Source organism: Acanthaster planci, linkage group LG15, assembly GCF_054643075.1.
Source record: "Acanthaster planci isolate LZ-2023a linkage group LG15, COTS_SCS, whole genome shotgun sequence".
Lineage (NCBI taxonomy): Eukaryota > Metazoa > Echinodermata > Asteroidea > Valvatida > Acanthasteridae > Acanthaster > Acanthaster planci.
Genome location: NC_141791.1, coordinates 11,045,675 through 11,060,385, shown reverse-complemented (window position 1 = coordinate 11,060,385; position 14,711 = coordinate 11,045,675). Strand labels below are relative to the sequence as shown.

Sequence of the window (14,711 nt, the reverse complement as noted above, 5' to 3'; positions counted from 1 at the left end):
GAATGCAACACAGCTGAAATGAGAAACCTGCTAACTGCAACACAGTCGAAATGGAGACCCTGCTGAATGCTGCAGAATGCAACACAGCCGAAATGGAGACCCTGCTGAATGCAGCATAGCTGAAACGGGAACCCTGCTGAAATTTCAACAGAATGCAACAAAGCTGGAATGGGAAACCCTGCTTTATGCCACAGAATGTAACACAGCCGAAAATGAGAATTCAGCTAAAATGCAAACAAATGCATCCATTTTCTCTAAGTAGTTTTCTAAATGCAACAAAATACAACACAGCCAAAATGGAGACCTTGCTGAATGCAGCAGAATACAACATAGCTGAAATGGGAACCCTGCTGAAATTACAACAGAATGCAACACAGCTGAAATGAGAAACCTGCTAACTGCAACACAGTCGAAATGGAGACCCTGCTGAATGCTGCAGAATGCAACACAGCCGAAATGGAGACCCTGCTGAAAGCTGCAGAATACAACATAGCTGAAACGGGAACCCTGCTGAAATTACAACAGAATGCAACAAAGCTGGAATGGGAAACCCTGCTTTATGCCACAGAATGTAACACAGCCGAAAATGAGAATTCAGCTAAAATGCAAACAAATGCATCCACAGGTTTTCTGGCACTCTGCAGTGGCATTATCAGGATACACGGTGTACTCTGCCACTTATATGAACTGTTGAAATGCAACACTACACAACTTTTCCCAATTCTGCTACATTCTGTTGTCCCCACAGTTTGGTCCTAATTTGCATGACAAATCAAAATGTCCCCTTAACCCGGTGGAGGCCTTCCCACAAGCCTTGGCCTCATCAAGTTACACAGTGTACTCTGCTATTTGTGTTCACGGCTAAATGCAACAAGAAATGCAACAAGAAACAACAACTTTTCAACCCTAGAGCATTCTTTTGCAATAACAGGAATGTCAAGGCTCTTCCTTGGCAAAGGAAATTGTTCAACAATGATATAGAAAAACCCATACTTCAAGCTCTATTCAAGGCTTCATATCAAGAGATGGCGACACAGTGATCATCTCGTAACTAAATTTGATCTGGAGACGTACTTTGAGAATGGTTTGGCTCCGGTCACTGGGGCAGCGGACATCCCTTGGGAGGCTGTCCTACCGCCCACGCTAGCTTGGCGCGGCACACCCGCTGGGGACCTGGGAAGCCCTGCTGTCAGCTTGCTCCTCAAGGACGCCTGAAGAAAAATGAGATGCAAAACGTTCTGAGTTTAACAAAACACGCTACAGCATCGAGCTCAAAGTAACTGTCCTAATCACCAGACGGAGTGCCAGTCTTTCCACTTTCAAGGGCAAGTCGTCTACACCTACGGCTCCGTGTAGACCTCTAATGTCATTTATGTGTGTGCTTTCGAAGGGTGCTCAGTGGACCCTGGTCCCCTTAATGGCTCCATAAAGAAAGTGCGCATGTAAATCAAAGTGTGACGTCATCAATGCATTTGCCTATTATACCACTGCTCTCATTGACCACTTGCTGTTGGGAACCCCGTGTTGGGCCCCATGGGTTTAAACGCAGAGCCGGGCTGCCCGAAATTGGACAAAAGAGCTGGTCCGTGTAACAAAAGACCGTACTCGGAACAAAAGACATGCTGCTGGGAATTGCCATCATTTTTCGGCTTGCATTTTTCGAAGGTAATCGGTCACTCTTTTTAAACAGTATACCACTATTTTGGGCATAGCAGACCTGTGGATTAGCACCGCAGACAAAAGTGCTCCAGGGCCCCATTGATAGGCGACACAGCACCGCTGCACGCTAATCCAGCCGCGTTTGAAAAGACGCCACTGACATTCACTGGGAACAAAGGAAATTACTCAACACCTCACAATTCTGGGCTCTCTTTACAGGGCGGCAGGCCTGGCTGAAATACTCAGGAGTCAATGAAGGTTGCCTGTCAGCTTAGAGTAGCCACCAAGCAATCAATTGAGTGAGTGTAAACATCCATTAAATGAAATGATGAATTTTTAAAGAATTTTGAAAACTGAAAACCTAGAAAATGGCCCGTATGTTTGCACTGCATTTTTTAAAAGCGCCCAGCAGCAAGTGGCTAACATCAAATACTACTGTGGAATAAATCTGTGCCAGCTCGTGAGAAAGATGAGGAAAGCCCAACTGTGCAAATTCAAAACGTGGCACTAGTCATCACCTCACACCAAGATGACTCAAATTAGCTGTCTTAAGATTTGGCATATTAAGCCACTAGAAAGTATTAAATGGGCGTACATATATGCAGAGGTAAGACTTGAGTTTGGAACCAGGATCGGTGCAGCAAATGATTAGTAATAACAAGTCTTCCCCTATTCGTGCTTTTTATTCAGCCGTCTGACCTTCATAGTCTGCATACGGAGTCGCTTGCGGATGTCTCGCCGGAAGTCATTGAAGACAGCCATCTCGAGTTGCCGCAGCTTCTCCTGCTCCTCGGCTATGGTGACCTTCTTGGCACCCAGAGTTCTGATGAGACAACAACCGAGAAAAAAGGACTTTGGAAGTTTTTCGACATAGAAATGTTGCTCTGCCTTACAATCAGGTAAACATGGCTGTATTTATTCCAATATTTTACACAAGTGTATCCGTTCTCTCCCTCTAATTCACATCAGCTACCAACATCAAACTTAGGTCAGCTTATCACGAAGAGCAACGTCGGAAGATAAAAATTACTCAGGCACGTTTACACGATGATTCATGACAACTAAGAAAATTCTTCACGAAATTTCCTTCTGCTTGGATGTTCCCATTTATCAAGTGTTTCTGGTCAAACTTCAAACTGGAACAGTACCTCCACGTTACATGTGTATCAGGGGCAAATGAAACCTTCAAAAAGGAGAAATTCAAGTTTTCTTCCCCGAGGTACCCCACACTCTCTTTCTAAGCCACGTAAAACCTCAAGGTAAATCTCAAGTTACTACCTCTTTTGATTTTGCATTCTTCCCTTACTCCAAAGGAAACATTTGAACCCTGACTCAACGTGAGTCCAACTTGAGTCACAATTTTAGGGGACTCCAGTAATTGCAGGGAAGTAGCTCAAGTTGTGGGTAAAAGACTTGTCTTAACCTGATTCAAAGGTTAACAACACTTGAGTCCTCCAGCCGCCTGAAAAGATACATGTGACATACATGTCACAGATACATCCTTACATTGCGGTTTTCATAATGTAGTGCACAGCATACGACACCAAGACCAGACTTAAGCCCAATTCCCAGTTCTGAGGTTAAAGGTTGCAGGAATTTGTATGCTGACCTGAGGTCGCTGACAATTTTGGCCTGCTCTGTCATTTCCTGCATGACCATCTTGGAGTGTCGCTTGGCATCCTGCTTGCTGACAAACAACGAGGTAGGCCTCCTGAGCACCGGCTTGGACTCCTGAAGTGGAAAAAAAACAAATAAATAACTGGGACTTACACTGGGTTCGAACCTGAGACCTTTACAGTGCAATTCCAATGATCGATTATCCCCATACACACATAGTTCTGAATTATTTTTTGGATTTTTTTGCCCTGCTTGATGTGTATTATGACACTGTATACTCGGTGTTTGTCCCCGAAGGCTTGTGAAAAAAATCACAAGTGTACTCGGGTGGGACTCGAACCCATGATCTCCTGCTTACTAGTGCAGACGTCTTAACCACTTGACCACCGAGCTTGCCGGTGAAAGCTGGCTGGTTCGAGTCAGATGTAGCAGTGGGTACCGCGAACAACTATTTCCAAGTTCTGGATTAGCACTGCACACAAGTCTATCAAGACTTAGGGAGCGTCTCAAAGTTCAGAACACTTGGAACATTCTCACTGGGATGCCGTGTTCCCAATGGAATGCTCTGCAGGAATGGCATGTTTCCAATGGAAACGCAGTATGTTCCAACGGAATGCCACTTTGCCAAACAGGAACGTTCCAATGGACTGAAAATGTTCTCGACTTTTGAGACGCTCCCTTCACAACTTTCACATGGGCATACACATGACAGATGCAGAATTGGTTAGATCTCCTATGAACCCGTTTCAGCTTAGAAGCCAGAAATGGACGGAATGAAACATGCATTATAATTTTGCCATAAAACATCCAAAAGAGAGGTCTCTGATACACCGATATGAAGGCTTTATTTATGTCCTTTCTATTCATGTGCTTCATCGCCTAAACATGTCAATTTCACGCTGACATACCCATTTGTGCAGGACAGAATACTTATTTCAAAATCTGATTTTTTGTTTTCTCAATAGACTCCCACTTCCACAAAAGCTGGTTTGTAGTTACATTTAGAAATAGTTTCAGTCCAATTCCTATTGAGGATAAGCAGAATGCAGTTTTTTTGGGCCATTGGAATCCTTGCCCTCTGAGGGGAAATGGACGAAAACTCACGCTGGTGGCGGGCATCATGCCGTCCGGCTCGTCCTGGGGCTCGGCCACCGAGCTCAGGTCAGCCACGTCCACTTCATCATCGTCCCCGGCCAGAGCGGTCAACGTGTTAGCTAGGGCCGACAGCTGCCGGCCGATGGAGGGGTTGACCTGCACGTCAAAGCCCTCCATCCGCCAGAGGAAGTTAAGCATCCACTTGCCGGCGTTGGAGGTCTGGGCTGGGTCTGGGGAAACACGGGAAGAAAATTGTGAACAATTTGAAGAAACTAGTGGAGTACGGGCAGTACATAAACCGGGTATAGTGTTGTGATTTTTTTTGTTTTTTTTCAAAGTGCTAAAATGTCGCAGGCCATGACTAATCCTCTAAAAACTCCACAGTTTAGATCAAAAATCTAAACTATTTGAGAAATTGCACCCTAAACAGAACAAAGAATAAAGCAAAAGTGACAAATTTATCAAAATGACTGATTCTGCCCTACCCAAAGAAGGCTTAAATCAACAACCTCTCGATATAAACGTGCAGTGGTGTAACTAGGGTGAAATTTTGGGGGTTGGATCCGGGGGGGTGCAGTTTTCACAAAGGGAGGACCAAAACCAATGAACTACTGTTTGTCCATGGGTTGTGCGCATTTCAACATTTCATGTGAAGGCATGGGGCCAAACCCCTGTATTTATGCCATTTCAAATGTGAAAGCTTGTTTTGAATTATATATCACCCGGTCTTTATTTAGAAATCTAACCAACTATAAAGTTCAACATGTTTTTCCCTTCATCTAAAGAGCAATATTTGCTGCAATAACGGCTGTACACATCAAGCAATGTTCACGTTGAAGACACGGTTGATCTCCACTGACTTCCAGCATGTCACATGTGCGCATAATTAACGTTGGTTCGCGCATGTCTACTCACTGGCTTTCGGAGGTTCAGAGACCAGTTTCACCTATCAGCTGCCTTGAGAAAAACACCACGGTATATCCATCTACACCCGCTCTATTCCCATCCTCACACATTTGTTAATACAATCGTCTGACCAACCAATGATATTTCATCACGCTGTTTAATTCCTACCGGTTCTGTCTGCACTGACAGTCCGTGAGCACAACTCCAGGGTTCCTTGTGGTACAACACCTACGACCAAATGACAAACATTCACATGAACAAGCCACTTAGTGTCAACAACATCGGTTGACCCAGACAGATTAGTCAGTTAAAGCCCTGGCTGATTGAATTTACCATTAACCCTAACACTCCTCAGTCCTCCAACAGGTGAAGGATTGAGGAGGGTTAGGGTTAACCCTAAAAGAGACGGGGGAGGGGTTGGAACATTTCTCTGTTATTGTCACAACTTGTAATGGTGATTTTCATAAATCTGTCTTCACACTTTGACACTTCGTAGGAAATGGTCGTTATGCCGTTTTCTCCAAAATGACAGCTTGCCTGAAAGAATCATTTCACAGGGAGTTTAGATATAACTGTCTTTAAACCAAGTATGCTTTTCAACAATAATTTTGTCAGTCACTTTTTTGGATCGCTGCAAATCATGGATTGTACGTTTCAAGGTGAACAACATTTTCCTTTTTCTGTTATTTCTTAGAGCAACTTTTTCCTACTTTCTTCTGTTTCTTGTCAACCTAGATGTGTTGCCTGTCCAAGAACAGAACAGCGGGACTTTACCGATGAAAAGATCATGATGCTGGGAAAACTTATGATGCAGTAATTGTTAGCACAGAGTGCGCCAACGTACAGCTGGAATGCATTGGTAGATGGATAGATATTAATCGGGACTGCATTTTGTACATGTATTTTACAAAGTTACCTGAACCACTTTGGGGTTAACAGGAATTAAAAAGAATTTTGCACAATGCACATCAGCAGAGCCCTCCAGAGTTTCATCAGGACACTAACCTGAGTGATAATTAGCTCGAGAAAAAAAATGGATTTAACCACTACCAGCCGGGGACTCCGAAATCGGAGCCGTATGGTTTATATGTGTGGCCGGGGTCTCCGAACTCGGACAAAGGAAACAGGGCCCTGTAACAAAAGACCGTACTCCGAACAAAAGACCAGGCTGCTGGGCATGACCGGCATTTTTCACTCTCAAAAGTGGTGATAATCCAGCATTATTTTGAAACCGTATACCAGGGTCTGGGGTATTTAGAGCAAGCGGATTACCACCGGGGACAAAAGCTCTCCACCACCGCAGCGATGAGCCACACAGCACTGCTGCATGCTAATCTGGCCCCTATTGAAAAGAGGTCAGCAGTGCACTGAGCCAGGTTCGTGAACAAAAGACAGTTGTATAACACCGCACAATCTGGGCTCTGTTTACAAGGCTGCAGGCCTGGCTGAAATATTCGGGCGTCTATGAAGGCCACCTGTCAACTTAGAGTAGTGCCTGAAGATTACTCTGTGCGGCTATAAATGACTGTTAAATGGAATGATGAATTGTTGAAGGATTTTGAAAACGGAAAAAATGATAGTCATGCCGGCCCAGCATCCTCAATGTTGAAAAATGCCCCGGTCCGAAGTGGTTAAGACACTTTCTGTGGGATCAGAGTCACAAGCTGGCTATCTGTGAACCAAGGAAATATTGTATAGATATTGAATACAGGTGATTCACAGAACAGTGCGCCAGCAAGAGGATGGAATGGAGAGGCCCGTTTTTCACAGTGCATTGTGGGAACTGTTGACAAATTTTATCTCCCAGCTGCACACAGGGATCTTGAATTCTTTCCTGAGTTTGTTTGTTTATTTGGGTAGAAGATTTGTAGACTGGTTTTGAGTATCTGTTTTAATTAAGACTCGTTTTTGTTGCCTATAAACTTCAAAAATGGTCCATCCGTGGAAATCTCTTGGATGCGCGCTGTCTTTTAAAATCCCCCGTGTTTTCAAGAGCCAAATATATTCCGCTTACATGAATTCATGAGTCCCTTGTAGATGAGTGGTTTCCAGTTCTCCAGCGAGGTGTTGAAGTCCTCAGCAAATCGAAGGCAGAAAGTCTGGAAGAAACCCTTGGTGACCAGGGACCTGTTGTAGCAGGCTGTGATCAGAGAGCTCTCCAGGGTCAGCACCAGGGCCGAATGGTAGTCTGGTTCCGGCATTCCACCGGAGAGGGAAGAGATGTTCTGTGGGTTCACAGCAAAGGATGTACAAGACTGAGCTGACCTGTAAACCCGTCTTACAGTCTCCACACAGCCTAAGTGTCTCATTCGGATAGTCTGAGAATGACAACGTCGTGTGACCTCAAACGTACGGTCAAATTCATGAAAGTCTTTCAACCATATTTGTATGTATAACTAGAGGTAGTGGAATTGAAGGCATTCAGGTCACAGTGTTTAGGTAAACTTTTTAAATTCCATGTATGCCTCAGGTTGTTTTCCTTACTTGATGTTAATTCGTTCTTTGGTTCTGGTCTAATATTTAATGGAAAATACCACACTGTGTCCAGAGGGATGTGACTGTAGATGCTTTGAATTTAGGGTGTGGCCTGACCTAATACACTTGAGTTCTAGAAGCTCAGTGAAACACCATCACGTTTCAAACGGGACTGAGAAAGGTAATCAAATTTAATTTGTGAGGACCGATACTGGGCTTAATATTACACAATAGAACCAAAACAAAAGCAGGACAAGTTCTGGATTTTTTACTCCAAGGTAACTGCATGGTAAATCAAGTCAGAGAGGGATACTCAGTTTGAATTCTAGTAATCCAAAAATAGATACTTCATTCAGTTCTAGAACTAAGTTCTAGAACTATAACTTGGAATCTGTCACATTTTGGAACTCTTGGAATCCCACATATGGATAACAATGTCTTCAAGAATATGAACACTGGGTGCCATACAAAGGCACAGACCAAGAACCACAGAGGTAAGACTTTATGACTCTGGGGCCAAGCCCACTTGCCTGGAAGGTAGGGTTGATGGGGATGCAGATGCCCAGGTCCTGCAGGGTGAGCTGCAGGAAGACAGAGCTGAGCTTCTCCAGGGAGGTGGGCTGTCGGTGCAGGGGGTTCCGGGTGGCCTGCACCCGCGTGCCAGCCGTCTGCTTCTGCTGGTCCCGCCACTGCTCGTAGGCGCTGTGGTAGCACACCCACACCAGGACGGCTGTAGACAGAGGAGACAAGAGACCAGATCTATTTCTGTCCACATGGAGAACATTAGGCTGAAGCATAAGACTGACACGAATGCCATATCAACCTACAACCTTCGGTACACTATATCACCACCTCACCTACTGAGCCATAACATCAAGCCGTTTGCTGGCAGTGTGCTTCTCTGTGTAAACCCTGACCATACTTGAAGCAAGAAGATTCTGTACAATCAGCACTGCACTTGTGGTTTTCAATGAGACAGCATCATTAAATTTATATTAACTTTGGTGTTTTCAATGACAATGCATAGGAACAAATAGTATACAATTAGAGAGAATTAGAAGTGAAAGTAACCACAAGCTACCCTCCTCCTTGATCTTAAGTGAGCAGCATAGAGCGCCCTCAACAGTTTGTTCACAAATTGAATGAACGGAACAGAATTTTGTTAGATGCTAAAAATCTGCCCAACTGCATAACATTTCTGATGTCAGTACACTTTTTCAGGAAGAGCCCGCAAAACTTTTCTGTTGATGTCTCGCTGTATTTTTGGCACTAATTTTGTGAAATGCAGACGGCCCCCTTTGAACCTGTCAAATGAAAAGTGCTTGAGCATGGAACTGTAAAACACAATAATAGTAAATCTGTAAAAGTCAATAAAGTGGGAATGGATGTCGTTGAACGAATATCCGAAATTGTTTTTAAATATCGCTGTCAAATAACAGAAAGAGAGCAAGAACCTTCCATGCATTTGCAGCAGATCAACTCACCTATGTCAACAGCACTGGGCTGCAGGTACAAGATCGGTTTGGTCAGAGTCACTAGGAAGGCGGCTTTCTCATCCTTAAGCGAGGCCATGTTGTCTTGCTGCGAGGTACAAACAGAATGACAAATGAGTGAACAAAACTGGCAGACATTTTGCATTCCATTATCCTTTTTTGGAGAATTAATATGCAAACACGACTGTTTTATTCAAGTCTGTCACCTTCTTGGCCAGGAAAGATTTGGCCAGTGCTGTTGCCACTGTTCATATCATTACTTTTAAAATTACTTTTAATTTTAGAAATAAATTTATCATTAAGCTGTCTAAACTACAGCACTGACTCTGTGGCAGTTGCTCGTCTTCACAAACGGGTGCTAAAAGTTGGGACTTACTCTTGGCGCATTTGTCAGCCCGATGTTGGCCTTGAAGTAGGCCAGCTGGTGCAGTTCGGGGTCGGCCTCGCTCTGGCCGTGTGACCTCTGCATGGTACCCAGACTTATGTTGAGATCGATCAAGGCCTTGGCATACAACTTCATGCTGCCCGGCTCAGAGATGGTGGTGCCTGATCGGAGAAAAAGAAAAATCACACTGTGAAAATAAACATGTTAAGGTTCATGAAAACTGTGATCAGGCACAAATAATGCTATCGTCAAAATTGCTGAATAAATCACCTTTTTCAATATAAGATTATGCAGAATACTAAGATTTAAATAGGACACGGGTTACTCTTTCCAAATATCACAAAACCCAAAATTTGACCTCCACTTCAATATGACTTTAAACCCTCAAAACAGGAAAGAGCAAGATGCGACTTTACTCTCATTTTGTTGTGACAGGTCACAAATAGAGGTTGAACTCAACAATGGTTTGTAGTTTGATGTGCATGCTGTGAAAAATGAGTGGTATAATGATCTAAGTGACTATCTGTAAGATGTCTGGGTGCCTACCTCCTGCTCCAGTCATTCTGTTGGACAACTGAACCTCGACGGCACCGGTCTCTAGTCGCATGGCGCTGGCTGAGGGTGTGATTGCGGTTATCTGGACACCCTGTCAAAGAAGATACATATTTGTTGTCAAGACAACTGTGAACAGCTCAACAAAATTACACACGCGACCAGATCCAACAAAATGAGTCTTGACCCCATTTTTTTCTCTTATGAGTTTTCATGTTTATTAGATGGAGCACAATGAGCTCTTCATTAAGATGTATTGCTCAATTTGACATCTTCATTAAAAAGTTACATCTTCAGTTAGAAAGTTAAAGGTTCCCGCCATATCAAACATTTCAATACCATTAAAAATAAATTTTCCCATAAATTTCAATCAAAAAGAATTGTAGAACTAACTTTCATTACCAAATGGCGCCAAGTGTAAAAACGTTATGCGACACTCGAATGGGAACAATTTTACAATCCAAGATTTTACAATTTTAATCTAAAACTGCTAAAATTTACGACAAAATTCTGACACAAATATGCAAATACTGGCAAAACAGAACAACACAATTTAACCAACTCAAAACAGCCAATAACCTTAGCAGACCTAGAAATCTCCAACTTCAATATCGTTTTGCAAACAACCCAGGCTTAAGATTATGTTCGCAACTTCTCAGTGAAACCAATAATGCGGCACCTACTTTTAATTTGACAAGCAGTGAAATGTCAAAGTCTGACCGACTTGCTACAGCTGTCTCCGTCACATCCTCGTGTTGCGTTGGCTTTCGAGGATCGTCAATTCCAAACACATCATCCAGTAAACTCGACAAATCCTACAAGAGGAGGAACGTGGGGGAATTAGATACTGTTTTTAAAACTTTGTGTCTTAAGCAAAGAAATTCTCTCATTGATGTACAGTATTTGATCAAAACCCGTTTGAAGAGTTCCGCCTTGACATTCAAACTTGATACGGAGACAGATGACCGACAAGTGTAAATAAGGGTGATTCATAATACAGCGCGCCACCGACAGTTTGCCACAGACAGGCCACTTCTCAAATTTACTGTCTGACAAAATGCACTCACAGTCAGGAAGACTTGCTGCACAGTGATGAGATGGTTGACCAGGCCTGTGGAGATGCTGTGATGGAGGGCCTCGATGGTGATCACTGAGTCTAGGCTAGCAGGGCAGGGCAGTGCAGCCGCCGCCACCGCCGCTGTTGTTTTACTGGGCTCTGGCTGCTTGGGCAGGATGTACTGGCCGCTGAATGTGATGCAAGGGAGGTCGATATCTGCGGTCGACAACTGATCACCATCTTTACCCTGGGAGAACGACTTAGCAATTATTTTACTGAATAGGGCTTTTGAATATTTAGAAACAATCAATGCTTCAGACATTAAATAAATGTTAGGCGGATATGAAAACTACGGCATAACTTATTCAAATGTTGAGTTTGAAATTCAGAAGAGGGAACTGGGAAACTGGTTTGTGGCATTGTTTTGTGAGTTCTTCAAACTATCCAGCTGTCACCATAGGAAATTATCAATCTAGTCTGACAAGGGAGCCAACCTACCTTGGAGCTGAACTTGAGGCAGTGCGTGGGCATCTCGATGCCGTACTTGGTCATCCCTCCTTCGCATGAAGCAGTGCCCTTGATTTCACGGATCTGCAAATACGACCCAGTTCCAATGTGACTGTATCATGGGATCACATCCTGTATCATTTTCACCTGCAAGAGCTCCACACTGAAAACAGCCTGTCGTGGATCTTTTAAGTACTATGCCAGTTACGGATGTTGAGAAATTCTTGAGGGTTCCTGACCGCCATTGTGGAGGGCCATTACAAATGGTTACTGATAGCATAGCCATGGTCACCCAATTTGTGAACATACTGATTACTTACGATGTACTGAGCTTTCAGTGAAGGCAGGACAACCGCTTGCAACGACACATTGTTGAGCATCAGCGTGCTGGCAATGTGCCAATTCGTGGACCCCGGAGAAGCAACATCAGCGGCAATGGCCTCCGCAGAAGCGGGCGGGTCAGTCTGGCCTCTCTCCGATTCCTCCTCCCCCGGCCCTGTCCCCGCCCCCTCCCCGTCCGTCTCGCCCTCGCCCGCAGCAGCCTGGGGCTGGGCCAGCGCTGACTGCAGCTCCCGGATGCGGTGCGTCAGCTTGCGTTTGCTGCGGGTGACCACGCCGTGCAGCGTGGCCAGGTTGATGGGCAGGCTGGCATCCAGGGACTGCCAGCTGAAGTGGGTGACGACGTGGGATGGGTCGGAGTGGCTGGCCACCACGCAAGACGCCTGGGGCTTGTCCAATGTCAGCGTCACAACACACCTATAAGACATGAAATTGTCTGCAACACTGTGGTCAAGTACTTCACAAGTACACACAAGAACTAAAAACAGCTTCTCACGATAACCCCCAGAAAACCTTCATCTCACAGGCTCAGGTTCTAATGGAAAGTGGGACGCCTTGTGATACTGTGCATTCCAACAAGATGGAAACCCACTAAGTAACATTATGTTTCAGACTACCCACAAAAGTCACTCCAGCAGAAGACTTGAAGGTATGACTGAAATACCCAACATGTCTACCAGCCAGCCCAAGGCACCATACCTTACGAGACCACTGACTGGCCAGAAGGCAAAATCTCAGAATGGTATCTCAGACAAGGCATTCGGATTTCTTAAATGCAGGGTTTTTTGGTCCTACCGCGCAGATTCTCTGCTCTTAGAGTAAACAGTCCCACAAATGACCATTGTGTTGTTTACTGCACAGAATTGGGTTACCACTCGTCTGTGTAAAGGGCCCTAAGCCGCAAGCTTTTCATGAATGAACTGTTCTATGAAATGGTACTTGTAAGTTTCAAAACATTGGTGTAAAAATGACCACAAGGCTTCAGTGGAGAAACTTCAGCAGGCTCAACATGATAATAAAGTACACGGCAATGATACTGGAGAGAATAAGCAGGATGACTCTGGTTTTTTGGGACTTGCTTGTGAGAGGGATCCAATATCAATACACAGTTGCGACACAACGGCGATGTGCATTTCATCTTAGAAATGACATTGCACTTTCCTGTTACACCACATGTCATTTTGTAGTTTTTCTCCCAACTCATGAAGGCCCTGAATGTATCATTTCTTTGATAAAACGTAGCACTGGTCAAGTTCAGTCGTAAGGCGTTTTAATCAACTAAAGGTCAATTTTGCCTGGTGCCCAAGGTGTATTTTGTGTATGGGTTACCAGGTAAAAACCAGCCAATAATAGAGGTGGTCGCTGATTGAACTTTGCCTTTTGTACTTGGCTTCACGTTGAGTTTTCCCTGGTCTGACCGAAAATGGCTCTCATTTCTGGCTTCTCTAATCAGGCTCTCTCAGGTTTACAACAGACAAAGTTCAGGATGATCAAGTCAGTAAGCATTCATATTTTTTTTTACTTACAACGGATTTGGCTTCTGTCTCTCAGATAACACCACGATGACTTCATCACAAGTGATCAAAACAGATCTCTGGGAACAATGCTTCTGGCCACTCCCTGACAAAGTTATCAACAACGGGCAGATAAACATTATTAATAAATACCTGGGACAGTATTTCTATTGGTCGAAATGTGTCATGTGATGTGTATCAATATTTGATAATGCCCACTGAGAAGTGATAATGCCCACTGCGTAAATCACGCACTGGCACATGGACACGAGACAGTTTAATCAGATCTGATTGGTCAGGAGTCTGTGTGCACATGACACGCCAGTCTCAAGCTAACGTTTCAGACCTTGCTCAGGGTCGCATACATTCTCCTGAGCCGGTCTTAAACACACGTTTAAGACCGGCCAAGCACATATTTATTCCCTCAGTATAAAAGTGATGTGCTAATCTTTGCAAATTAAGAGTCTAATAAATTGTTTCTTTTCAGAGTGACTGGTTTTTTCTCTACTTTTATTTTGAATCATACTCTTTTAACCACTACCAGCCGGGGACTCCGAAATCGGAGCCGTATGGTTTATATGCGTGGCCGGGGTCTCCGAACTCGGACAAAGGAAACAGGGCCCTGTAACAAAAGACCGTACATATTCTACAGTAATGCTGTGCAAGGCACTTCACCGTTATATGATATCATGGTTCTGATGTACATTTTCATAAATTACTCTAGATGATTTCTCTTCGACCTTTCCTGCCTGCTTTTACCTGGTGCAGGCACCACCAGCTTGGTGTTGACGCAGGCTGTGACGTCATTGAGTTCCGCCTCACACTGCAGGCCGGCCAGCTGCGACACTACGCACAGCTCCTCCAGCAGGATGGTGCACAGCATGGTGACATGCAGCGGCTGCTGGGTGGGCTCCTCCTTGGTGGTCTTGCTTGGCAACCCGCCGTCCACTTCGTCCAACTCTTCCACCAATCGCCTATTTAATGCAGAGATTTTTATGATGCCGAAAGAGAATAACCACAAGTTCGTTGACGTGCTCTGTGTTACATTGTTTCTCTCACGACAATATTACGGGAAACTCAAATTCAAATCCCTGCAAGTTAATCACAAGTCA

The 14,711-nt window shown here is 44.3% G+C and overlaps 1 protein-coding gene across 4 annotated transcripts in view; it reads right to left on the bottom strand.

Moving 5' to 3' along the window:
• The window catches only part of LOC110983309 (bridge-like lipid transfer protein family member 1), a 78,614-nt gene that overhangs the window by 27,117 nt on the left and 36,786 nt on the right, over window positions 1–14,711 (bottom strand). For all 4 annotated transcript variants that reach the window (XM_022242471.2, XM_087146812.1, XM_087146813.1 and 1 more), the window contains exons 27-42: window positions 14,359–14,573; window positions 13,612–13,705; window positions 12,067–12,502; window positions 11,738–11,830; window positions 11,250–11,486; window positions 10,866–10,997; window positions 10,177–10,276; window positions 9,622–9,791; window positions 9,237–9,333; window positions 8,283–8,482; window positions 7,292–7,502; window positions 5,446–5,505; window positions 4,381–4,601; window positions 3,269–3,390; window positions 2,359–2,482; window positions 1,075–1,211 (exon numbers count right to left, since the gene is read on the bottom strand). In XM_022242471.2, coding sequence (XP_022098163.2) covers window positions 1,075–1,211; window positions 2,359–2,482; window positions 3,269–3,390; window positions 4,381–4,601; window positions 5,446–5,505; window positions 7,292–7,502; window positions 8,283–8,482; window positions 9,237–9,333; window positions 9,622–9,791; window positions 10,177–10,276; window positions 10,866–10,997; window positions 11,250–11,486; window positions 11,738–11,830; window positions 12,067–12,502; window positions 13,612–13,705; window positions 14,359–14,573 — 2,649 coding nt within the window. The remainder of the gene's footprint in view (window positions 1–1,074; window positions 1,212–2,358; window positions 2,483–3,268; window positions 3,391–4,380; window positions 4,602–5,445; window positions 5,506–7,291; window positions 7,503–8,282; window positions 8,483–9,236; window positions 9,334–9,621; window positions 9,792–10,176; window positions 10,277–10,865; window positions 10,998–11,249; window positions 11,487–11,737; window positions 11,831–12,066; window positions 12,503–13,611; window positions 13,706–14,358; window positions 14,574–14,711) is intronic.